The sequence below is a fragment of the Vanessa atalanta genome, chromosome 18 (assembly GCF_905147765.1).
Source record: "Vanessa atalanta chromosome 18, ilVanAtal1.2, whole genome shotgun sequence".
Taxonomy (NCBI): Eukaryota; Metazoa; Arthropoda; class Insecta; order Lepidoptera; family Nymphalidae; genus Vanessa; species Vanessa atalanta.
This window is the reverse complement of record NC_061888.1, coordinates 4,954,373-4,979,996: the sequence shown is the minus strand read 5'-3', so window position 1 is coordinate 4,979,996 and position 25,624 is coordinate 4,954,373. Positions and strand designations below refer to the sequence as shown.

The 25,624-nt window shown below is 31.4% G+C and overlaps 5 protein-coding genes across 8 annotated transcripts; 3 read left to right on the top strand and 2 right to left on the bottom strand.

Moving 5' to 3' along the window:
* Positions 1 to 276: 276 nt before the first annotated feature.
* LOC125070818 (WD repeat-containing protein 37) lies at positions 277 to 6,508 on the bottom strand. Its single transcript, XM_047680804.1, has 9 exons — positions 6,088 to 6,508; positions 5,877 to 5,993; positions 5,593 to 5,784; positions 4,014 to 4,186; positions 3,604 to 3,832; positions 3,239 to 3,377; positions 2,199 to 2,268; positions 1,338 to 1,514; positions 277 to 1,112 (listed from the first exon to the last, which is right to left on the bottom strand). Exons 1-9 carry the CDS (start codon positions 6,263 to 6,265, stop codon positions 987 to 989), a joined length of 1,401 nt encoding a protein of 466 aa, XP_047536760.1. The 5' UTR covers positions 6,266 to 6,508; the 3' UTR covers positions 277 to 986.
* Positions 6,509 to 6,927: 419 nt separating this feature from the next.
* LOC125070981 (transcriptional adapter 2B) lies at positions 6,928 to 14,790 on the top strand. Of its 4 annotated transcripts, none has more exons than XM_047681019.1 (10): positions 6,928 to 7,103; positions 7,189 to 7,248; positions 7,330 to 7,471; positions 7,553 to 7,770; positions 7,982 to 8,054; positions 8,408 to 8,561; positions 8,830 to 9,034; positions 10,186 to 10,259; positions 10,625 to 10,757; positions 11,155 to 14,790. In XM_047681019.1, exons 1-10 carry the CDS (start codon positions 6,993 to 6,995, stop codon positions 11,293 to 11,295), a joined length of 1,311 nt encoding a protein of 436 aa, XP_047536975.1. In that variant the 5' UTR covers positions 6,928 to 6,992; the 3' UTR covers positions 11,296 to 14,790. The 4 variants fall into 4 exon arrangements, with proteins under 4 accessions (XP_047536975.1, XP_047536974.1, XP_047536977.1 ...); XM_047681018.1 differs by having other exon boundaries at positions 8,830 to 9,049; XM_047681021.1 differs by having other exon boundaries at positions 10,191 to 10,259; positions 11,155 to 11,290.
* A 23-nt stretch (positions 14,791 to 14,813) lies between these two features.
* LOC125070980 (cyclin-dependent kinase 20) lies at positions 14,814 to 17,168 on the bottom strand. Its single transcript, XM_047681016.1, has 6 exons — positions 16,971 to 17,168; positions 16,373 to 16,561; positions 16,046 to 16,167; positions 15,859 to 15,973; positions 15,466 to 15,693; positions 14,814 to 14,900 (listed from the first exon to the last, which is right to left on the bottom strand). The coding sequence occupies exons 1-6, from the start codon at positions 17,166 to 17,168 to the stop codon at positions 14,814 to 14,816; spliced, it is 939 nt and encodes a 312-aa protein (XP_047536972.1).
* A 1,333-nt stretch (positions 17,169 to 18,501) lies between these two features.
* Positions 18,502 to 20,285, top strand: LOC125070921 (UDP-glycosyltransferase UGT5-like). The gene is made up of 4 exons (XM_047680939.1): positions 18,502 to 19,329; positions 19,402 to 19,624; positions 19,695 to 19,914; positions 19,985 to 20,285. The coding sequence occupies exons 1-4, from the start codon at positions 18,502 to 18,504 to the stop codon at positions 20,283 to 20,285; spliced, it is 1,572 nt and encodes a 523-aa protein (XP_047536895.1).
* A 1,493-nt stretch (positions 20,286 to 21,778) lies between these two features.
* LOC125070866 (JNK1/MAPK8-associated membrane protein) lies at positions 21,779 to 25,109 on the top strand. Its single transcript, XM_047680862.1, has 4 exons — positions 21,779 to 22,124; positions 22,268 to 22,477; positions 23,346 to 23,515; positions 23,818 to 25,109. The coding sequence occupies exons 1-4, from the start codon at positions 21,892 to 21,894 to the stop codon at positions 24,096 to 24,098; spliced, it is 894 nt and encodes a 297-aa protein (XP_047536818.1). The 5' UTR covers positions 21,779 to 21,891; the 3' UTR covers positions 24,099 to 25,109.
* The last annotated feature ends 515 nt before the right edge of the window (positions 25,110 to 25,624 follow it).

Genomic DNA, 25,624 nt, shown 5'->3' with positions numbered 1-25,624 from the left:
ACTCTCACTGATTACTTTCTTATATATCTATGTTTGTATATGATATCCTAGTGATACATATAATTAAAGTAATACATTTTTTTTTTATTTGTAACAGACACACTGTGAAACAAATAAATTAAATTAATGTACCCATAGCCTATTCCAATTCCAGGAAATATACAATTATGAACTTGAAATGAAATGACCGAATCATGTTTATTTAATAATCTGTGGTTTACTTGCATTTTTTTTCTAATTTAATATAAGCGAAGTTTGTATTAGAAAAGTAAAGATAAACTGGATATAAGTAGTCATGAATAATAGTGTTGTATTATAAATAAATATATATTAATCGAAAACTGTTCGCAGGGTATAATATAGCAGAGCTATTAACAAATCAATTGGAATATGGATTTATAAAGTATATCTTGATTCTAACTGTTATTGGAATAGGCTATAAAGCTTATACTATATCTTTTTATGTAGGTTCTTTTATCACACAACTATTGATCAATTGTAGTACATATTTCATTGTGGAATAATATTTTTCAAGTGTTTATAATGTTTGATATGTGTCAGTAATGATGTAACTTTACAGTATTTTTTATTACTTAAACAAAATAATAAACAAATACCGAAAGATGAAAACGAAGTGAAAAATCTTTAGAGAATTGCTTAGGACTTTATAAATACCATAAGATTTTTCTCTTATTATGATATTTAGTTAGGATTTCTATTCAAACATATTTTAAGGTGAAACATTATTAATAAATAATCCGCATTATTTTAAAACTGATTTAAGCATTTTATTTAGTATGTTTCAAATTATATCTTCCTTTTAAAAATAAGAAAATACCTCACAATCAAATTGTAATATCAAAACATGTCTAAATATGCAATTTAACAAAGTAACGAATATTTTTTATAGTTGATAGTAAAACTTCATTAGATCTAGAATATTTCAACAGTATTACATAATTATACCAATATCGTGAGGTAGAGATTCAGTTGTCCTTGGAAGGCTGAATCGACCAGCCCAGGATGCGGCGGTCGAAGCCGCAACTGAAGAAGTTGATGTTCGACGATATATCCTCTGCCCAAGCCACGGAGGTCACCATACGGCGATGTCCCTGAAGATGTCATTAACATTCAGAACTCATATAATTTTATATCTGTATGAATAATGTATATTTTAATTACTAAAATGACTGCTATTTTCGTTACTGTTTTGGGAAGCTACTTTATCAACTAACTACAGTAGTCGAAGTAGTAAGCCGAAGTCAAAATTTCAACATCATATACCATTTTCGTTACTAAGACGATTTTGTACGGTATTTATGTATCATATGACTCACCTGGCGGCTGGAGCGCGGCAGGCGCGCCAGGCGCTGCCCCTGCAGGTCGAAGAGGCGCACCTGGCGGTTGTCGTGCGGGATGGCGATGAGGCCGGCGCCGCTCACGCACACGCGGTTGACGGACGAGTCGGAGCGGATGGTGGCCAGCGCCGACCGCATGTTGCGCACGTCCCACACCTGACACGACACCTCACTTAGCCAGCGAATTGTAGCCGCGCAGGCTTCTTTATCTTTGAGTCTTATTCTAACGAGCCATTTAAGCAAATTGTCTCTGAGTGTGGTAGAAGCAAAGTTACATTGTAACTTACTTCCCAGGATTGGCGATGTTAAAAAGTACAATTTCATGTCACACACGCCTGTACTCTATCTTTTGTGCAGTTCTTAAAATAATAATAATAATAGTATTCAAACACTCACTGTTTAAATAATAATTAGGTAGACATTATTATTATTATTTTAAGATTCTTTAGAAGTACCAACGAATATATTATTCAGTACTAATATATAACGACAAGATACAAACAAATAAATTTAAAACTCCAAAGACCTATTTCGACAAAATCAACTATAACGCCTTCCGTGGTCGAGTAATGTGTACAACAGTTTTAATGGGTACGCAACTTCGAGGTCCCGGGTTCGATTTCCAGCCGAGTCGATGTAGAAAAAGTTTATTCGTATTCTATGTTGTCATGGGTCTGGGTGTTTGTGGTACCGTCGTTACGTCTGATTTTAAACAACACAAGTGTTTTAGCTACTTGCATTGGAATCAGAGTAATGTATGTGATGTTGTTCAATATTTATTTATTTAACGGTAATTATAACGTCAAATGTATTAATGGTTTATTAACAAGTTGAATGTACCTTGACAGAACGGTCATCAGATCCGGACACAACTTTATCTTCACGCGTAAATACTGCTGAGGTAACACTCCTGAAATTAGTTAAATTGTTCAATCAGACAAAATTTACAACACATCTATACTATGGCACAGAAAATGGCTTATGTAAGTATGGTCAGCAAAAACATTTTGAATAATTATTTAATTTTGACAAAAAATAAATACTAATACCAACTTCACTGTCCATAAATAATAATAATAGTAAAACAGTTACCATGAGTCATAGTCGTATGTGACTCACAGGACAGGAAAATGGGTAAAGTAGCTTAATTTATGTTTATCATTCATCTGTTGCTCGGTGGTGATTAAATCTGTATATGTTGAGTGAAAGTCAGCAAAATATGTATCCGCCAAGCCGCATTGGAGCGTGGTGGAAAAACAACAAACATCATCAAATAACAAAGGAGACCTTAGTAGCTGTAGAATTTTTTTAAGTAGAAAGGTTTTACTTTTATATAATAAATTATTACATTATCAATGTAATAAGATTACATTGAGCTTGTCCTGACATTATTAAATTAGATTATACAAGTAATAAATATAAATCTTTCCAATAAATTTCATACTGGTTTATATTTGAAAGTGCAACAGAGATGCGTATAGTATGCAAGTGAGATGGCAAGATATATGGCACTTACATCACATCATTGCAAGCTGTTAAAAACTAAAATAAAATCACAGAATATAAGACATAAAACTATTGCCTACATACATAGATAGATAAATTGTTAAGATTAATTATAGGATACTTTATTTTTTTATTACAAAACATGTTTCAGCCCACTTAAAGTTAAGAGGTTAGAGTTGAGCAAGTTTTAGTTACCCAATGTCCTCTGACAATGTAGTATCAAAATTTCATGATAATCATTCGATCAGTTAGCGCAGGAAAGAGTAATAATCGCATTTATAAAATTAGTTGGGATTCAATGATGAAAGTAATAATTACCAAAATTTAATATAAAAGGATGTGTGAAATATAATTATATGTATATATATACTTACTCCGTATGACCTTGGAAAACGGAAACTGAATGTATCGGCTCACGGAAGTCCCATAGACGGAATGTTGTATCCCTTGAGGCTGTCACCACCAACCTTGAATTGTGATGAGCGGAGGCATGCGTCAACTCGTGATCATGACCTGCGGGAATAACAATGATTTAGTATCTACAAATGAAGTTCATAGAGTTTAAAGAATAATATTATCAATTTAAGATACCTTACAATATGGTCTTAGGGAAAATGTATACTATAAATAGATTCATAATATGCACTTCTATTCGTTCAATGTTAAAACTTCTTCAAGATTAAACTTGACGTTTTTAACATTATGATACTAAATGATATATTTTAAAATAATAATCTACCTGTCAAAATTTGTAAGCAATCTCCTGTTTCGACGTCATACAAATTTGCGGTCCTATCCCATGAAGCAGTGATGACGTGGTCGCCGCCAGTTAGCCAATCAGCAGCAACAACAACACCCATATGACCAGTTAGTTCAATAAGTGGTGTACGTAATACTTCTGGTCTATCACCTTCACCGAGACTTTCTTCACCACCTCCTTCAAGTTCCTCTTCAGATGACTGGCCTCGCTTTAAACGACAAACAAATATTATACCATCAAAAATTTGACTATTTCACCATTATTTTGACTAGTGTTTGTCCAGTGGTCAATATTTATATTTTAGTTTACTGAAATCATCTTGCTTTGTGTTTATTATGCAAATAGTACTCAATTTGACAATTTTTTAAAATGAATTCTATAAAAGTTACCGGCAAATCCCAATTAACAGCTGCCTGCCACACATGTGCCGTGTTGTCACCGCTGCTTGTAAGAGCAATGTCTCTGTTTGGATGAAACCTGATAGAGTTCACTGACCCAGAATGGCCAGTGTACTGAAGCAAACACTTTGCCCATTCCACACTCCATACACAGGCAGTATGGTCTACAAAAACAAATTTAATTTTTATTTATTTATTTGTATAAGAAAGGGGTTCTGGTTCATCTACTACAAGGTACTTCATAAGATACTAAATACTATTGCTTATGCCAGAATAATGAGGAATTATGATTTTTCTTTTTTTGTTATATAATATAGCTTGGCAGACAAACATATGGGCCACCTGATGGTAAGTACCACCACCCATAGAAAAAGGTGCTGTAAGTAGCTGTAAGTGCTGTACATCACCAATGTACCACCAACCTAGGGAACTACAATGTTATGTTCCTTGTGCCTGTAGTCACACTGGTTCACCCTTCAAACCGGAACACAACAGTACTGAGTATTGTTGTTTGGCAGTATAAGATGTGATGAGTGTGTGGTACCTACCCAGATGGGCTTGCACAAAGCCCTACCACGAAGATAATAACATGAGTTCATTGTTTAAATTGCATTTTTGCATTAAAATTGTATTTTAACTTTGACAGTTATTAATGGAACTTTGGATGTAAAATTTAAAACAATATATTATAATAATATATATTTATAATTAAAAGTAACATTTTAAATTATTTTTATTACTAGCAGTATTTAAAATGAGATATTTACCATGTTTTTTATTTTTATTTGTTGGAGCTCGATATTTCGACATTATCTACGAATGTCTTGTTCACAAGTTCTCATGATAAAAAACATGGTAAATATCCCGTTTTAAATACTGTTAGTAATATAATAAGTAGTTAAATAGAGTAAATTGTTGTGTTATAAATACAGATGTATTATTCAAGGACTATGAGTCCTAAAAATACAGTTCATTGTATATAATTATTTAGATTTATAAATGTAATACCGAGTATTGTTAATAATTTTTATAGAATAAGCTAGCCAGTTAATTAAATGGACAGTCATTCTTTTCATCAAAGATTATCTTAGTTTAAAATTCCTCCCTATATTATAATCATTATGAAAACATTCCAAAGAAACCATTAAATTTTTGTATATGTCCATAAGAAACAAAACCTAACTTCAGGTGAAATAAATTAATAATAGAACTATTTTTATTAGTAATGTATATTGTAAAATATGTTTTTGTTCCAATAAAACTATTACATATTAATTAACATTTGAATTAATGTTTTTGAATATGTTATACCTTACTTGGCCTTGGTCTGATTTATAATGTTTTTTAAGTATCAAGATTTGAACTGGTCAGCCTTGAAGTAAAAATAATTTAAAAAAAAAGAGACTTGACACTCATAAAAAGATACTCATTAACTTTAAACTTATTAAGATTTATTTAACTCACTATGACAGTCTTAGTTAATGAGTATATTTTTTATATAAAAATGTAAACAAGTTACTTTGATTTTTCTTTTCAAGAATTGTTACTATGTACAGTATAAAATACTTACCCGCTGAAGCAGTACCAATCAATGCCTGTCCTGGTCGAGCAGTGGACACATCCCAGATGCCATCTTTATGTCCAGTAAATTCTCTGATAGGCTGGCAGTTATATGTTGGAGCCTTAAAACTAGATACAATCTTGCTTGTTTGAACCTTCAATTTGTGACTGGCTTTAACTTTTTGTGAATTGTTTTGGGTCACTGTTTAAGGAAAAAAGATATTATGAAAATCAATTGTATGTTAACTATCGACCTTAAAGCAAAATTGTGTTACTATGTCGATATAAACTTACATTTTACTTTAGAGTTTTTTCCTGATGTTTCAAACTCTATATAGTCAATATTTTGCTTATCACCAGCATAACTTTCTCGTTCTAATTTTTCACTAAGTATATCTATCTTCTCTTGCACTATAAAAAAATGCATAAATAATTAATAAAAAAAATGATTTATTTTTCTACTACTTAACTTCTCTATGTAATATATGGTTTTAATTTCCCTTACAGTTTAAGTTTTCAGTATATAGAAGGTCGAATTCTTTCTCTATTTGAGAAAACAAATCATGTAGTCTAGATCTAAAGACAGGTGGAATTGATGTTTCAGAGTCTTCCATTTTAAGATAGTTCGGTAATCCATCAGAGCTTTCGGTAAGTGCTTGAAGTCTTCGCTTACTCGATTTCATGATCGAGAACGGATACTACTACATAAGACAGGAATATTTCAGCGATCAACTATCACATTACATGGCACACTTTACACAATTCGTATGTTGTCATAAATATAAAATATATGCCTGATTTTATATATTATTGCATTAGTATTCTGGCAAAAATATGGTAAATGACATTAAATTAAAAGGAATAAGTCCACAACTTCACCAACACGAACAAAAATTCGCAACAAAAATATTGCTTTTGACGTTAGATCTGATCATTGTACTTGTAGAATGTAGACAGATGACAGTTTGTAAGTTATTAGTAAAAAAACAAAGATCGAAAGTAAGAATTGTAATTTTTCTACCAATATTCTTTGATTTAATTCATATTACAACTTATAAATTTAGTAATTATTTACATCATTGATTTAATATACCTTAGAAGATATATTCTATAAACTTAGGCAATATATCTTATTACCTCTGCTTGCTTTTAAACAATATACGTATACTTAAAACAATAATATTATTTTTATAAAATCTTTGAAATTATTATAAATTAAGCAACACATTATTATTTGCATAAATAATAATTTAAATCTGTTTCGGGTTTTTTGTCTATGACAGTTACAGTTACTTCAATAATATAATCTATATATTATTTATCTGTAAAATAAAAGATGGCCGGCGAGTAGGTTTGAGAAAACTGCCAAGTTTGCCAACGCATGATTGTTGTATGGTGTAGTTTTAAAACATGTCGTTTTCAGATTTATATGCTAAATATAATTGTACATACTGCCAAGAAGAAATAAGCGGAGTGCGTGTAAGATGTGCCGAATGTAAAGATTTTGATATTTGTTTGCAGGTAGAGTAGCATCCGTGACATTTTTGTTTACAGTTTTGGCGCAAATTTTAAATGTTGAATAAAAATTTACAAATTTTTCTTGCAGTGTTTTTCACTAGGTGCTGAAATTGGGTCGCACAAAAATGATCATTCCTATCAATTCATGGTAATTTTTTTACTTTTTTAAATATACATTACATACATTCTTTCAAAACATCAAAAGTTACGACTCTTTATTACATTATAGGACTCTGGGGCGTTTGGGATCTTCTTGGGTCGTAATAGTTGGTCGGCTAATGAAGAAGTTAGACTTTTAGATGCGATTGAACAGTTTGGTTTTGGAAACTGGGAAGATATAGCAAAGCACATAGAAACAAGAACACCAGAAGGTACTCTATTACTCCTTTACGCTATTCATTTATTATTATACCTTGTACCAATTGTTTGCTAATATTTACTTATAATTTTAGAAGCCAAAGATGAATACATAACTAGATATTTAGAGGGTAGCATAGGACGTGCAACCTGGGGTAATGTTGAAAGCACAAGTAGACCATCGTTAAGCTGTGCGGACAGAGATGAAGGACCCCTTAGCCCAAATGCTGTGTCAAGACTTCCACCTCTAGCTGTAACCCCCGATGAAGCTGCTCAATTGGGCTACATTAGCAATAGAGATGATTTTGAAAGGGTAAAAAAAAAATTCAATTGAAAATTATTTTGGCCTTAGAATGACTTTATTTAAAATTATTTTGATGCAAGTAATTGTGTTAAGCGGAGATGATGACAAAAAGTTTTGCTACAACTTTTTGTTATCCGTCATAAATTTTACTGAAATCTATAAATAAATAAATGTGTAAAATATAAATGGAATTCCTGAGTGTATATATTTTTCATTCCAGGAGCATGACCATGATGCAGAGCAATTAATATCCACATTATCCCTTAACCCTGAGGATGATGAATTAGATGTTGGTAAGACTAAAAATTATTTACTACATTTTTAAGATCATTCATAAAATGAAAAAAAAAGCAATTTCCATGATTGTTAAATATATACATTAACTATTTATTTATTGTATAGTATGAATCAGAATCAGAAATGGTATACTGTCTGTATACCATTCTGAGTTTAAGTAACAACTGTAACTAAGGGATGCAAATTTAACCATTTCCTTGTCCAATGTCACATGAGACTTGGTTATTGTTTACCTAAATGGTAATTTAATTAATTCTTTGTTGTGTGTAACTTATTTTAATGTAATAAAATGTGTAATTACTCTTTCTGTATATGAGGAAACTTAATACATTAATTTGTATTTTTTCAGCACTGAAGTTATCTCAAGTAGACATATACACTCGAAGGTTGCGTGAAAGAACAAGGAGAAAAAGACTAGTGCGAGATTATCAGTTAGTTTCAGTATTTTTCAACAATCAGAGGAATAAACAGAAAACCCTCGGGAAACTCGCCAAAGAGAAAAAGTAAGTACTATATTTATAATATCCACCAAGAAAAAAGGAGAGAGGAAAAGTAATAATGGTAGAAAAACAATAAAAGTACATTTTTAATACTCCTGTAAAATAGTAAAGTGGTTAGTTTGGCTCTCGGTATGAACAGACAAAATTAATTAAAATTCAATATTATTTAAAAAGGTGTCCGTTGACAACCACGCTTTGTTTATATTTAATTAAAGAAACCATCAAATGTGTCAGCGATAGTAAGTCCCGCTAAGTTAGTCTTCGTGCGCAGAGAGTTCATGGAGCGGCTGCGCTGGACGGCGCAGTTCTACGGGCGGCTGGAGCAGTCGGGCGTGGCGCTGGGCCTGTGGCGCGAGCGCGAGCTGCGCGTGCGCCTGGCCGAGCTGCACCGCTACCGCCTGGCCGGCGTCACGCGCCTCGAGGAGTGCGCGCACTACGAGCAGCACGCCGCGCACCGCAAGCACCCGCACCACGACGTGAGACTGGCGCTGGTACTCGCTGCTTGCACACGCACTCGCTCGCCGTGCGCGCCACGTGCGCTCGCACGCAATTATCGCTCATTCCGCTGAAGCAATATTTTATATACTATTCATCGTTCTAAATGCTGTTAGAACATTTTGAGACTTATGAGCTGATATAGGATAATTAATTAATTTATTTAGTTTATATGGATAATCATTGAAATGAGGACAAAGTGTTAAAACATAAAGTAATAAAAAAAATATTAATAAAGTAAGTACTTATGTCTTATAGATTTAATAACTTGGACTTAACACAATAAGAACAAGTAATATATAAACATTTGTAAGTTAATAATGAAAACTGAACAAAGAAAAATTAGTTCTTATTATACTCATAATAATATTTTTTTTTTTAAACAGTACAGCTGACTCTTCATTAAAAATTTTCAAAACAATTGTTTTGTCTCACTTTAACAGCATTTAGAAGAAACTAAATTCTATGGAGTTTATCCAAATATGAACTAAAAAAAATTGGCTTTAAAAAGCACGTGTGCGTACGGCCAGCGATCATAATGTTACGAACATTCCATTTTCATTGATGTATAAAAAGCCTAAAGTAACAGCCTGAAATTGTCCCACTGCTAAGTTTAGACCTCTTGAAAAGACTGTTTTTTTTGTAATTTGGTCCCTCACACTCCAATGTGACTTGTGATACATGTATCTAAATTTAATTCAACCCATTCAGATTGTCTCATGATTTTGCTCTTCATATAAACACATGAAAAATGTGGGGGCCAGGGTATTAACCCTGTGTGTAAACTTGAATATTTTTCATAGCCATTGTCATTGCATGGCTCATTCCTCATACATATCATTCATATGCTTAACGCTTCCGCGGTTTTTAAAACTTATTAGTACATGATTAGTTCATTGAAATGCATGAACCTTGAAACGAATAGCATGTTAGAACTAATGTTTCATTATTATAAAATTGTTATTACGAAGCTAAAAACAATGCTTAAATTCGTAGTTAAATCATAATAAAAACGACTAAAGTGCTACTTCGATATAAATATTTTTTCAAGGCTTTTTTTGAGGTGTCCTGAGTATTTTTTTTTGTATTGTTTGGTGTGGGTTTGATCTCGTATAACGATTGTTTCCGCCAGGGCAGCAGTGGGTGCCTGGACACACAGCAGACAAAAGAACAACCGCAGAACAACACACTGCAGCTAAGAAAAAGGTACAAACATACAACATGTTTCTATATAATGAAAATGTCTTTATTGTCTGTGGTTACCGAAAAAAGTTGGGTGACTTATGTATGCGCATGAGAAGTTCTATTTTTTCGACGTCATTACAAATAGTTTTTGATTACATGCAAATAATTAATTACAATAATATAATAACTAATATTACCATATATATATATATATATATATATATATATATATATATTTTATTTTTGAACCATTCCAATATTACTGACTAACAAATTTGAACAAAGTAAATATGACAAATTGAAATTGCACTATGCTTCGATCGAAAATACCGTGAAATCAGCCAGGAGACCTTATTAATCAAATATATGTTGTTTTTGTCGGACAGAGACGTAGACAGCGGCTCAAGTTCCACAAGCCCAAAGTGCACACGGGACGGAAGTACCGTATGTGGATGCTCCAAAAAGAACTCATGCAACGCCGCATGCTCGACTCATCTGCTGACCACTAACGAGATACAGGTAAGCTATGCTAATATTATAAATACAAAAGTAACTCTGTCTGTTCCTCTTTCACGGCCAAACAACTGAATCGAATTTTATGAAATTTGGTATTAAGCAATTTTAAACTCTGAGGAAGGACAAGGCTTTATATGCCTAATACCTGACGACTAACACCTAAAACGCGAGCGAAGCCGCGAGTGACTACTGGTATTTTATATCAGTGACATAAAGCGGCCTGCAAATGTCCCTTAAAAACATAAAACTGTTTTAATCAGCCCATTCAATGAAATTACTCATAGCTACTACAAATAATCACAGCCCTAATTCATTTTAATATTTCCAATTCTAGCTTATGATGACCATTGTAATAGAAAGATAAATATTTTTTTTATCTATAAGTTTTATCCGCTTCCAGCTCTGCACCGCATTAAACCTGCCCCCGACGCAGTACGTGACGATGAAGGGCGTGCTGCTGCGCCGTGCCCCGGCGCACGACTGCGAGCTGGACCTCGCCGTACGACACTACCTGCACACCGCCGGCTGGGTGCGCCACTAGCCGCGGGTACACTAGGTAACTGGGGAATATTGTTGTCAGCTAAATAGAAAAACCCACATATGTTTATATTATTAGCTTGAAAGGGTTATAATTAAAAGAAAATTAAAAAAAAAACATATTCTTTGTAGTAACATTCAACTGGGTAATAAATATTTTAAAATTATAGATATATCAATTATTTATTGTTTAAGTTCAGATACGATAGAAGATAACGCTTGTATTAGTTATGAGTTCTAATAATTGTTACCGGCTGGGGTGTGTATGGTATGGTTTCAGTATGGATGTTTAGCTAAAATATATTGGATAAACAATTCGGTAAATATAATATTGACATTGTAATTGGTGTAAAAATAAGTAAGATTAAATGCTATTAAGCTTAAATATTATGAAGTTGAAAAGAGTTGATAAATAAATATATAAATAAATGTTATGTAGTCATTATTCGTCATTCTATTGGTTTTCATTTAGTGAGAATTTAGTTTAATGGTTATATAGAAACTTAGACGCAAGACTCTTTTTTTAAAAAAATAATAAGGTTAATAAATTTAAAAAATTTTAAAAGCAATAAAACTCTGTTGTAAATATTTAAGTCTCTTTGGCGGTATTTTCTTGAAAAATTGCGTTCTGCATAATAAGTCATTAATGTAAATTTCAATTGCTATAAAAGACAATTATTGAAATTTGAAACCACAGTTTATTTCAATTTAATTTGTATAAATAATAAATACATATTACAATTAACGGCAAACTTTAGTTAGTTGTAGTTTTTTTATTTTTTAAATAAAATACTATATATTTAAAAATAGAATACAATTAATATCATTTCACTTGGTTGTTTTGCTTATAATTTATGCAAATTAATTGAAATTGTCTAAATAAGCAACTCTATGCCTTTGACAGCAATTACATTACAAAGACTATAGACATATATACCTACTTTTTGTATATGAATGTCATATATATGGAAGGGTAAACTTTATTTTTACTATCGAAGGACAAGGGACAGATATATTAATGAGTTATAACTACCAATATGGCAATTACCATTTTCCATATTAAAAGTTTAAGACTCATATAGACTCATAATAAGTTGGGATATATCATATATATATGATTATGATACATAAATTGTCAAAAACTAAAGCTCCATAAATATATAAGGTAAAAATTACAAATATTGATATATTGTATGGTAAATTATGTGTTTAAAGTGTGTTTCGTCATTCGTATGACGCCAGGGATATTCAAAGCTATTCATTGATCTATCAACCACTAAAATATTCGTACTTTATATGTGCAAATAGATTTCTTAGTGATCATTCTAGAATAAATATCAAATATTAGTGGTTTCATATAACGCTACCTCTTAATGGAGGTAATTTTGCCTGCTCTTATAGAGTAATGTAAATAAATATTGATGTAAATATTTAACAAACGGGGTCTAGTTGTAACTTTCGGTAATATTTTAAGGAAAGGTTTTTTCTTTGAATATTATTCATTATTAAAAGTCTTAGATAGCACAATGGCATTTTAACTGTTCATTGTTTACAATATGTTCTAAATGTTTAAGTGAGATGGAAGATTTGCTTCAAGGTATAGAAGCATGGTGTTAAAAAAAAAAACATATATAACTTTCGCACATCCTTAAAATTTATGAAGTCGTGTAATATAACAAACTTATAAAACAATATTTATAACTTGAAATATTGATAGAGTATGATAAAAGTATGGTTACTATGACACAAATGATTGAACTCTGAGAGCCTCATAGATAGCTCCATGTCTACATTTTATAAGATCGAGGCAGTTTATAATGGAAAAATACAACAAAAAGCTGCCTTTTAAAATTTAGTAAAACAATTACATATAACAAAACATTACTATTCATAAGACTAAACTTAAAATATAAATACGTTAGAATTGTATGTAAGTAAATACGGTATAAAGTCTTTTTAAGGTATACATTATGTATATTATTTATTTAATGTAAGCGGCGAAACATTGACCGATGTTACTTAAACTTAGTAGCAAAATGTTATATATATTTTTTTGTAATTGTATATAATTATGTACAGCCTATTCCAATGGCAAGAGCGCAGATAAAAGTAAAAAAATATATTTTATAATCAAACCTTACATATTCCATCTGATTTCATTTGTTTATTTTTACTTAGAATATAACACTATTGTAGTTCACAACTTGCATCCACATTAATTTTGCTTTCAATATTTCGATAACGACTTCCCCGAGTTTCTAGACGCCATTTTTTTAGGAACGCCGTATTGAATACGATAGATTGTATTATTAGATCTGCACCAATTATTTCAAATCAAGGAAAAATTTGTTTATTTGTCTTTACTCGTCCTGCCATTGGAATGGACTTATAGTTGAAATGTAACTTTCATTATGCACAGTCTAAATAGTAACTATCACATTATCACACGTTGGTAGCAACTTAAGGGGTCATCGTTTTAGATAAATTCCATATTTTATTTTTAGTGAAAGAAAGTGATCATTTCATTTTTAATCTGTATCGTTCCTCTTCACATAGATTATATTTCGATATTGCTTCTAGATTCCTGAATATATATTTTTGTATGTTACTTTAGCAAAATCCGATTATAAAAAAAGGGTTATGAATCTGAGTAAATATTTTAACAGTAGTATTCCTTTAATTTATGGTTGGTTTTAGGTATGATCTCTTATATTTAGTACATTATTTGCATTTTAAGGAATCATGATATATTTATTGATTTTAGAAGCAATTTAAAGTGCAAATATTATAACACTGCCTCTCGTTAGCAAGTTAAGCTTTTTCAATCAATTCTGTGATTTGGGTCTTAATTTTCATTTAATAAAATATTAGTTGTGTAAACATTTTCATTTCATTAAAATACTAATTTGACAAACAATTGTTTTAATAAATAAGATTGTTTGGATTAGGTTAGAAAATTGAACATTTTGTTAATTAAAGTTTAACTTTCAGCATATATTAAAAATTAAAACAAATGAGTGTTTGTCAAATTATATTATATTAAAGGATGATGTTTCTCATCTAAATAATTTCTAAAACGATTTTATCAAACATTAGTGAAGCTGGAGACATGTTATTATATTAAAAATCCAAGAAAACTCAGTCGATCGAGTTTGTGAATCAATACAGTACTTGAGTATTATGAAGTACTTGAGCGGCATAGTTACAATAATTGCACAAAAATAAATCCTTTAGGTTAGTATAGTATATATTTTTCTCACATTATGTCCTTTAACGATTCTTAATGTAATTTTTTATTTTTTATTTTGTTGTCATGAACATGTCATGTCGGGAACTCATTTAAACATTTTAATTTGACTCCTTAAAATAAAATTCAAAGTTGATCCTATTGTACATGTATATAGACTTGAAGTACAACTGCTGTGTAATTCATTATATATGTAAGTAGGTAAAGATAAAAACATAAGTGATTTCAAGGGAATAAAAAAATCAAATCAAACTGTGTTTTTTTTTTATACTATTTTATTTCGGTTTTATCACACTTGGCTTTAACATGTCGTGTAAGGATGCCGGTAATGGCCAATTTTGAAACCAAGGATGTCTCAAGGCCTGAAAAGATATACGTTATTTTAGTTTCTATTGGAAGATATTATAACAGGCATGATTTACCTACGACTATAACAAATCTGGGCAAGCACAGTAATTTACTTTACTTATGCGTTAGTTATGTTCGTTTGTCATTGCGTGTTTGGCGGTAAAGAAAAATATCGTGAGGATACCCGCATGTGTCAGATGAAACTCTTACACCCGTATGTCCACCAATTAGCATAGGAGCAGTGTATATAAGCTCGCTGGTAGGGCTTTGAGTTGGCTATCACACACTCATCAGTTATTCTATCGATAAACAGCAGTACCCAGTGTTGTGTTCTGGTTTTGAGGGTGAGTGGGCCATTATATCTACAGGCACAATTGACATAACATCTTGGTTCTGAAGGCATTGGCGATGTAAGGAGTGATTTATATTCCTTACGACGCTAATGTGTATGGGCGCTGCTGGTGGACTTACTATCAGGTGGCCCATTTGCTCGTTCGTCTACCTAGATATATAATAAAAAATGATACCCTAATGTGTGGTTTTTCATTGGCCTTGGTTTTAAAATTTAAACATTCAAACCTCCTTGGCTGAAATCCTCTTTTGAGCGTCATATAGTATAAACGATTTAATTAGATGTACAGCATCAGCGTCTACACCCGGTAAGAGGTCATTCCATGACATTGGTAATGATTCCGGGAAAGTTATTTTGTGGTAATCAGGTAGTTCCGAGTGATTCGGCCACGTTTCTTCGGTCGGTGTGCCCAAGCGCTGCAACACTATTGCTAATTGTTCAATATCGGATTCACCCTGAAATAATCTTTACTCAGAGAGATACAAAATAATCCTAATCTAAAATTATAAATGCAACAATGGGTTTGTTTGTTTTTTACGATCTCACGGCTTAATGTCTAAACATAATTTTTTATCATCAGCCATCTTTAATTTTTTTTTGGATATTTCGAGGGCACCTACTGCAAAAAGTGGTTGTTTCGTAATTATTTCAGCGATGATACATCCCACAGACCATAAGTCAACATTTTCGCTATAATATCTCGCGCCGTATAGTAGTTCTGGTGCGCGGTACCATCTGAAATATTTATAATATACAAAAGAAAAGTTTTGAAAATTATATGGTGTTATCGATAATTTTTTTTCATACCGTGTGGCTACTTGATGAGAGTAAGGTCGACCGCCATCGGGCCAGTATAAACGGGCGAGTCCTAAGTCTGCAATTTTTAGTATTCCTTCATGATTGATTAGAAGATTAGCCGGTTTTAAATCCTTAAAATATTAAATACGATTTATAATAGAAATGGAATCTAGGTAATAAATTACACACCGAAAACAATAGATATAATTTTTTCAAAGCGTTTAAATAACTTGTTATTTTGTGTAGGTTAAAAGTTTGCTAATGAATTATAAGGCTTGTGGCATTTCCTAATAAGGAATGAAATAATCAGCGAATTAAAAAAATATCAAATGTTACCCGATGCATAATATAATGAGCGTGCATATAACGCGTTCCTTTCAACAACATTTGGGCGTAAGTTTTCACTCGTGGCAAGGTCAACTCTGCCTGGTTGTGATGTAGCATCTCCCAAAGTCCATAGCACATATATTCCAAAACTAAAACGAGGCTCATACCTCGAGGGAACATATCATACATCTTTATTACCTGCATAAACAATTTAAAATTTCGTTATTTAAATAAATAAATATAAGCAAGAAATTTAAGTCTCAGTAGCTTGAGCTATTACACTGGTCATCTAGTTCTGTGAAAGTCATTCATTTAGATCCTGACCCCTCGGACTATTGACAGGCTATATACAAGATTATATATAGATGATAATAGATAGCTGAGTTAATATTTATATATAAAGGATACATAAATTTAATTGTACATGATTATTAAATATATACGAAAAAAAGAGTAACTGAGTTTTGTGTCGGCACTTCTTCGCGGAGTTTACCTACATTTCGATTCGGTAGCTGAGTATTAAATTAAATCTTGTAAAATGACAATTTAAGGTTTAAATATGCTTGTAATAAATGTTAATAAAGTACTGTAAATAAAATCGACTAACATATTTGCACCGCAGTAGCTGTAGAGCTTTGATTTCTCGCAATACATTAATGGGTATTCCATCGTCTATGTTCTTTATGAGAATTTTCTTTAAAGCGACAACTCGGCCCGAGGGTAGGTGACGCGCTTTGAACACGAGACCATGTGCGCCTTCTCCTATTCGCCCGATAACTGAGTAATTTGTTACGTCACTATTCATCTTCAATTATTATAACGCATTGTTTTTGTAAATATAATACAAAATGTTTGCCTGATATATTAGTAACACTTCACAGCGATGCTTGGAAATCCGTTGCTACGGGTAACAGAAAACAATATCAAAAACAAAAACGTTCAAGTTTAAAAGTTTTGATTTTATGTACAGTATTACAGCCAAAGTAATAAATCCGGATATTATATATATTATCTAGCCATTATTTAAAATGTCTACTCAATTAAGATAAAGTGGTAATTGACACAGAACGAATCACATTAACCAGCAATTTTATATAGGTAATATCTTCGAAGACTTGGATAAGGTAATAAAACAAGTAGATATAGGTAAAGATTATAAAATTATATTTCAATTTGCCTTAAGCATACCTAAATATATGTGTAGCGATATTATAATGCCTTTGAAGTGTAAAAAAACATTGTCATAGATAATAATTATACGTTAATTAGAAATAGTTATTAAAATTTAATTTATAAACTAAATTAGACCGAATTTACTTTGGCTAACTTTGACCGGTTATTATAAATAATATCCAGATAGAGTGATATATACCTAATGACCAGTCATTATGTATAATAGCTATTTAATCACTATTACTGTAAGTTGTAATATATATATTATACAACATTGTACATAGGTAATGTATCATGTTTTTTTCCTAGAAAAAGAGAATATTACTGAGCAACATCTAAAAATTATTCGTATGGAAATCAAAGTTATAAGCGCATAATCTCTTTGTGCATTTATGTTCAATACACATAAGTATATTATTTGAACGACATAGATCAATTAAAATTGAAATATATCAAACAATATATGTACAACCTGAAGCTATATCTAATAAGATCTAATAAGATATAGCTTTAGTATGTATCATAATAATTATGCAAAGATTCTATGTTTGTGTTAATTCTATATAAGTTACGTACAAATTATGTCTAAAAACTACGATTTTAGAATGATACTTATATTATGATATGATACTTATTATTAAAAGATTTTAATAATAATTATCAAAAGTTATAATATAAAATAAAATGGCATTACCAAATGTGTTGCATAATACTTTTAATTTCATTGAACATATTTTTTTTGACCTTGTAATAAGCTTTGAACTGGCTACATTCATTGTTCTTATCGCCTCAGGCATAACGTCTATATTGCAGTAAACGCAAATCCCATACCTAGCACTTTGCCTATTTTTCGTTAAATATTTGTACAGTTGCTTTATTTTAGGTACTGAACAATTAATTTTACAAGTAGTTTCTTTTAGTAAGTGACTTCAGTACTGGACGGATATATTCAGTGTGCGATAAAAATGGCGTTGCATAAAATATCAATTGTATTTCTTTTATTATACTGTTGGCAAACTGTAGAAAGTGCATCTATTCTAGCGCTGTTCTCATCTCTATCATTTTCTGACCACATTGTCTACAGAGGATATATATCACTTTTAGCACAAAAAGGCCACTCGATCGTAGTAATGACACCTTACCCGGGCCACTTTGGGTTTCCAGAGTCAGAAAAGATCGTCGAGTTAAATGTCGGGGAAGAATCTGCACTATTTTGGGAAGAATACAATAAACTTATGATAGATACTGATGACTATTATTCAAGAATGAGAGAAATTAATGACTATTCCATTAAAGTAGCAGTTGCGCAATTAAAATCCAAGCCTATGACGGCATTGTTAATAAATCCGAATGTTAAATTCGATCTGGTTATTACGGAAGCCGATTTGCCAGTCTTGTATGCAGTAGCGGATAAGTATCAAGCTCCTCATATTGCTATAACAACTTCGAGCGGTAAGATACATCAATATGAATCTAAAGGATCACCCATACATCCGATATTATATCCTGATGTCAACAGTCTTAACTATAGAAATTTAAGTCGGTGGCAGAAACTTGTGGAAATAAATCGGTATTATCAAACGCGAAGTGAATATTATAATAATTATCTTCCACGTTGCGAAATTGCCGCGCGAAAGGTATTCACTCTTACGAAAAGCCTACAGGAAATCGAATACGATATCGATTTGTTATTTGTAGCAGCTAATCCTTTGTTAATTGGCAATAGACCAAGTCCGCCTGCAATAGCATACGTCGATCGTATGCACATCAAACCTGGTTTTCAACTTCCAGAGGTATATTTTTGTTTAATCTTGATTTTTTTCTAGGTTTTACATTATGTTTTTATTTACAAGTCTATTTTTTAGGAACTTAAAAAAATATTAGACTCTGCAAAAAAAGGAGCTATTTACTTTAGTCTTGGAGCTATTCAGGAACCAGAGCATCTATCAGTAAATGTTTTACAGACTTTAGCTGATGCTTTTAGGGAGTTACCATATTTAGTATTGTGGAAGATTGCTAATACTACTATAGTAGATATACCTAAGAACGTAATTGCCAACGCGTGGTTCCCTCAACAGGAAGTACTAGGTAACTATTTAGTAAAGTTTAATATAAAGTTATTTTGATGTATATAGTCTAATGTTATATAATTTTCTAGCTCATCCAAATGTCAAGGCGTTTATTACACATGGTGGCGCGAGGTCACTAGAGGAAGCTCTATTCTATGAAGTTCCAATAATTGGACTTCCAATAGTGAGATCTAGAAGAGTTTTCATCGGAGAGATTACTCGATTTGGAGCTGGGGAGATCTTAGATCCATATTATTTAGAAAAGGAAAACTTAAAGGAAGTTATTGAATCGGTCGCTACAAATGACAAGTAAGTTTTTTTACATAAATAGGTCATCTTCTATTTGACTTTGACTGATAACCGCTTTTACTTCAAACAGGTACAAGGAATCAATATCGAAATTGAAGAATATGGTTGTTGATCCAATTATATCAGGCCCTGAAAATGCAGTGTGGTATACAGAATATGTTTTGCGCCATGGAGGCGCTAAACATCTGAGATCTCCAGCCGTAGGACTTAGTATTTTCAAATATTATATGCTGGATATGTTTGGCATTTTATTATTTATATCTGTAACGTTGCTCACAGCTTCGTTTTATATATTACGCTATATTTTGAAACGTTTACGTAAGCGCATTCTTCAAAGGAATGATGAATCCGGTAAATTCAAAGCTTTGTAACAGTTGAATTTAGTAATGTTTATAAAATTTATTTAAATAAATTTATTAATAAAATTTATATGACATTTTATTTTCTAAGCTACATACTATATCATTAAGGAAGGAATACTAAGATGAAGAAAGTATTTAATGTAAGCTAGATAAACTCTGCATCATATAAAATGGGTAAATTATTATCAAAGATCCATAAAGATTTTATTCATCCAATACTTATTATTATATTGACTAACACTTTGTAAATACTTATAACATTGGATATAATTCCAATAGTTTTGAAACAATTAATAATTGTGGATCTTTGTTGTCATAGCTCTCCTTATTCGACTGACAGACATAGGTATTCAACTGACAGACGTCATTATTAAGAGACATTTTTCCCAACTATACCTCCAGTGTTCCTCAGGGTTCCATCTTGGGACTATTCTTATGTATCGTTTTTTAAGTGATATCACCAAACGCCTAAAATATTCTTTCGAAAATACCTAAATTGTTGACGTTAAAAAATCTCTGTATAAGCTATTTGCTTCGTGATTATACGATCGTGATATTCCACAAAATATCAATATATTACATACATGTATATACTCTATTCCAACTATAACAGGAAAAAGCCAAATAAATAACATTTGACGGCAGATTGACGCGATATCATTGGTCAAGAGCTTGATTTGAAGGGAAATGGGGTAGGTATAATAAGACACGTCTGCACTGTTTGACAATGTTTTTAATAATGAATATTAAATAATCAAGTAAAGCTGTTCGTTGATTGAATGAGTGGTGAGCGAATGTGAATGAGTGAAAGATTGAATAATATAATGAAAGAGAAATCTATTATGTATGGAGGCTTGAATTTTTGTATATTCCAACATGATTAATCTATTTGGAATTTTGGAAGTAAAATTAAAGTGGAAATAAATAGTTAAGTACATGTGTGTTGTATTATAAATAGAGATATATTAATCATAAATCTTAATAGTGCACAATATAGCTGAGTTAATTGCAAATCGCATGAAATACGTAGATCTAAGGTTTGTTTATCCTTTTTCCTACTTCCATTGGAATAGGCTATATGTAATTTTTGATGTAGTCTAAGGCGAGTGAAATTGTTATTTTATTTGATACTTTGAAAAAAAAACAGAATAATGAAAATATTACTTTTAAGCATATTATATGAAAAGAATAATAATTGACTCGTGATAAAAAAATGGTTGTAAATTATTTAAAATAAAGATGATAATAAGCTGATCAACTAAGGAGTCATATGGGTATTATAATAATTACAATGGCATTGAAAACATTATTTGGGTGCAACCCTTTGTGCGTTGATTGCCCTAAAAACCTCTTTTATACCCATGTGAAAAATATACGGAGTCGTATTATTTAGTTTTAAATGTGATGAGCAACATCACAGAGCATTCATCAAGAAAAATATAAAATCTCTTTGACGTTTAAATTACGTTTTGACGTTTAACTTCAATTTTTCAATACAAATGTCTGAAAACAGTAGAAAATACTTTTGTTTAGTGATTACAAAACATGAAATAAAACAAATGTTTATAAATTAGATATAATTAATTAGTTTTATTTATAAATACAAACCAAAAAAATGTCAATTGTCAAAACTTGTCCGGGCTTATATTGTGGTCGAACTGAACTAGAGGATGGCTCATGGAGCGAATGCGGTGCCTGTCCCAGAGGTTTCCGTACTAACGCTACTAGCTACTGTGTAGAATGTTCAGATGAACCCACTCTTTACGATTGGCAATACCTCGGTTTTATGGTTCTTCTACCTTTGGTTTTACACTGGTTTTTCATTGATATGGTTGCTGCTGGAAATCGGTAAGAAAACCATAAATATTAATCCTTTTTAAATTAATTTAATCGAATACTAAATGTGTGTTAAAAATAAAATTATAGAATGAGTTTGTATTGAATTTCTAAAAACTTATTTAAACTTAACTTAACTTAATAAAACATTTCAGTAAATCTACAATAATTGCACAACATGTTTGTGCTTTCATTGAAGTCGCATCAGGGACACTTGCCGCATTATTAGCCTTGCCACCGACAGGCTCTGTAGATTTACATGTTTGCTCACCTAAAGCTCTATCTGATTGGTACACATTACTTCATAACCCGCAACCTGATTACAAGGAAACTCTGCACTGTACACAGGAAGCTGTGTATCCATTGTAAGTTTAGAATTTATTACATAAGTTTTATTAGTTTATAAGAGTATATTAGTGTCCAAAGCCAATAACTTAAATTTTGTACAATGTTTCTGAATTTTGTATTTATTACTAACAGGTAACAGTAGTAAAATGTATTAATAAAATTGTATTAGAATGTTTTAATTTCGAACCAATTAATGTATATTTACAGTTTTATTATTATACAAGAATAAGAATTTTTTTTTTTTTATATCATTTTTTGGCGGATGAGTATATGGGCCACCTGATGGTAAGTGGTCACCATCGCCCATAGACAAAGGCACTGTAAGGAATATTAAGCATTCCTTACATCACCTATGCACCACCAACCTTGGGAACTAAGATGTTATGTCCCTTGTGCCTGTGATTACACTGGCTCACTCACCCTTTTAACTGGAACACAACAATTCAGAGTACTGTTATTTGACAGTAGAATATCTGATGAATGGTTGCTACCTACCCAGACAGGCTTGCACAATGCCCTACCACCAAGTGAAAAGTATTATTACTGAAGTAATTACATGTGTACATATTATTATTAGTTATTCTGGTTTTACTGAAAATAGTATGATGTACTATCTACATCATTTGACATTTTTAACTATCTTGCATTTGCATGTGACATTGGCAAAATAATGCCAGAATTAAAAAAAAAATCTAATCTTGTACTGAATGAATAAGAATATTTTCAATATTCAAAATAGTTTTTGTTGTTTCGTTGACCTTATCAATGAAATATGGGATATAGGAGAAATAGAGATATGTAAAATTAATTCTTTCTTTCTTATTTATTACTTTCTTATATATATTATTCAATAGTACATAAAAAATAAAAGGTTTTTCTTTTCAGATACACAATAATATTACTAATATATGCATTTAGTCTGTTAATGACGGTTACATTACGACCATTTTTACTAGTCTGGCATAAAGCAATACCCGGCAAGAAGGCTATATATTGTGCCTTGTACTTTTACCCCATACTTGTATTAACACACACTGTTGCAGCAGGACTAATATGTAAGTAAAATTAAGAAAATATATCTGTAAAATGAACTATCTATAAAAATCTGCATCTATATAATGATTTACTTTTTGTTTCTATCACATGTAAAATACTGAATATTTTGGTATGAGACTGACCGACAATGTGTATGGATGCAGAGTAGTCCGGAAATACAATTGGTTAAAGGCTATTCATTTTTTGAATTCTGTTAATGCATTCTCCTCTTTAAAAAGAATAACATTTTTTTTAAGTTAACATATAACAGCTTATAATGTAGCCAAGATAAAAAAATATAAAAAGTTTAATTTAATTTCAGATTGTGCTTTCCCATACATAATAATTATTATATCTATGATGACATCAGCATCACATTTCTCAATCAAAATGGATCAGTCTGCACCAGAACTGTTAACATCCTCTGTCACAAATGGCAGGAATTTAATTATACTTCTAGGACATTGGCTAGTCCATGCATATGGTATCATATCTCTCACTGGTTTCAAGGAACTATGGTACTTGACCCTCGTACCAGCTCCGGCGCTTTTTTATATTCTAACTGCACAGTTTACTGATCCAATGAAGATTCACAACGACTGACTAGCTAGAGTCTCACGGGAGAAGTTGGTTTTGATTTGACATATTGATGATGCAAGGCGGGATGTTACGGAGGATATAGAATTTGAAAACTTAGAGAAGTATATAAATGGATACTGAACTCTAGGATTTTGAAGATTACCCGTTTTGCAAGAGACATTTGATTATGCTGTGAAGTGATTGTTAATACAAAAGCAACAGTAAAAGCCTGTAAATGTCCCACAGCTGGGCTAAAGGGGGTCTGTGGACACACATAAGGCTTTTACAGTCATTCATTCATTTTCATTCATGACATAGTTTTCTCACTATGTTTTTTTTTAGCAATGAGCATAAAATGATTTATATTTTGAAATTAAAGAACATGTAAATTCAGTGGTGCTATATTTGGGTTTAACTAACAATCATGGGATTTTTCAACAAGACATTCGTAGATAATGTCGAAATATCGAGCTGCACCAAATAAAAACCATAGTAAATATTCCGTATTAAATACTTGTAATAACAATCATTGGCTAAGGTTTGCGTGTTCTAACTGCTGGGCCATGTCAGCAACGATTGTAAATATATATTTAAAATATGTGATAAATGTGATTAGGTTAAAAAATATTAATTAAAAATATAAATAAGGCAAGATTAAAGTGATAAATGTTTGTTCTTTTTAAATTCTGATGTCCATAAGAAAAATCTGGATAATATAAAAACATCCATGAAAATATACTAATATATATATGTTATATGTGTAATTGTCAATTATTTTTTAATTTTATAATATTTATTTTAATTATATTAATTATATATTCGGAACGTAAAATACATCTGGATGTTGCAATAGTGCGCGGAGACTGACCGCAGCCCAGACATTCGCCTACACACGTTCTGGCTGCGCGCAAACAAACGCGTTGTATTGGCTGCCGCAGCCGGAAATTCGTGGTTGCCTAGTGAGCGGGCTCCTATACAACGTCATACGTTTTAGTGGCTGCCGCATGCTGGCTGCGCAGCCAGGCTGCCTATTACGCTGGAGTCTTTGTCTTAATCTCATTGTCTTTAGTTCTAGTATCTATTACATTTAACTACGCCAGAATGTTGTGTAAGAGCACTTAATTGAATATTGTTAATAATACACTTCTGACATTATGTTATCATATTTACGAAATCTAAATCCATAGATAATTAGTACGTCTACAAATTAATTGGGCATAATGTTTTTGTAATAAGTTCATCGATCCATATTAAAAAAAAAAAGAATACATCTTGAGAAATAGAATGACATGATTGAGAAATGGCACGGTTTTTTTTCTCCAAAACTGCGTACTATTAATAGTATTTAATAATTCTATTACTTGACCGAATTAAATAGCTAAGTAATTAAATTGCTTAAATCAACTGGTAGATTTAACTCAATAATTACGGACCAATCTACATTTCGAAAGTAAATGCAAATTGAAAAAAAATAGCTTTAATCAATTATTAACTTATTTATAGATATACTATGTAGTCACTTTGTAGGAGTAAACTTGCTTCACTTTACT

Coding starts and splice junctions, on each gene's coding strand:
- LOC125070818 (XM_047680804.1), bottom strand. CDS start 6,265: ATGAAATCGAGTAAGCGAAGACTTCAAGCACTTACCGAAAGCTCTGAT. Junction 5,994..6,087: donor ATATACTGAAAACTTAAACT/GTAAGGGAAATT, acceptor ATTTTTTTATAG/TGCAAGAGAAGATAGATATA. Junction 3,833..4,013: donor CTGTTAATTGGGATTTGCCG/GTAACTTTTATA, acceptor TGTCGTTTAAAG/CGAGGCCAGTCATCTGAAGA.
- LOC125070981 (XM_047681018.1), top strand. CDS start 6,993: ATGTCGTTTTCAGATTTATATGCTAAATATAATTGTACATACTGCCAA. Junction 7,104..7,188: donor ATTTTGATATTTGTTTGCAG/GTAGAGTAGCAT, acceptor TTTTTCTTGCAG/TGTTTTTCACTAGGTGCTGA. Junction 10,758..11,154: donor TGACCACTAACGAGATACAG/GTAAGCTATGCT, acceptor ATCCGCTTCCAG/CTCTGCACCGCATTAAACCT.
- LOC125070980 (XM_047681016.1), bottom strand. CDS start 17,168: ATGAATAGTGACGTAACAAATTACTCAGTTATCGGGCGAATAGGAGAA. Junction 16,168..16,372: donor CTCATTATATTATGCATCGG/GTAACATTTGAT, acceptor TAATATTTTAAG/GATTTAAAACCGGCTAATCT. Junction 15,694..15,858: donor CGAAACAACCACTTTTTGCA/GTAGGTGCCCTC, acceptor AGATTATTTCAG/GGTGAATCCGATATTGAACA.
- LOC125070921 (XM_047680939.1), top strand. CDS start 18,502: ATGGCGTTGCATAAAATATCAATTGTATTTCTTTTATTATACTGTTGG. Junction 19,625..19,694: donor CCCTCAACAGGAAGTACTAG/GTAACTATTTAG, acceptor ATAATTTTCTAG/CTCATCCAAATGTCAAGGCG. Junction 19,915..19,984: donor TCGGTCGCTACAAATGACAA/GTAAGTTTTTTT, acceptor TACTTCAAACAG/GTACAAGGAATCAATATCGA.
- LOC125070866 (XM_047680862.1), top strand. CDS start 21,892: ATGTCAATTGTCAAAACTTGTCCGGGCTTATATTGTGGTCGAACTGAA. Junction 22,478..23,345: donor CAGGAAGCTGTGTATCCATT/GTAAGTTTAGAA, acceptor TTTTCTTTTCAG/ATACACAATAATATTACTAA. Junction 23,516..23,817: donor TGTTGCAGCAGGACTAATAT/GTAAGTAAAATT, acceptor ATTTAATTTCAG/ATTGTGCTTTCCCATACATA.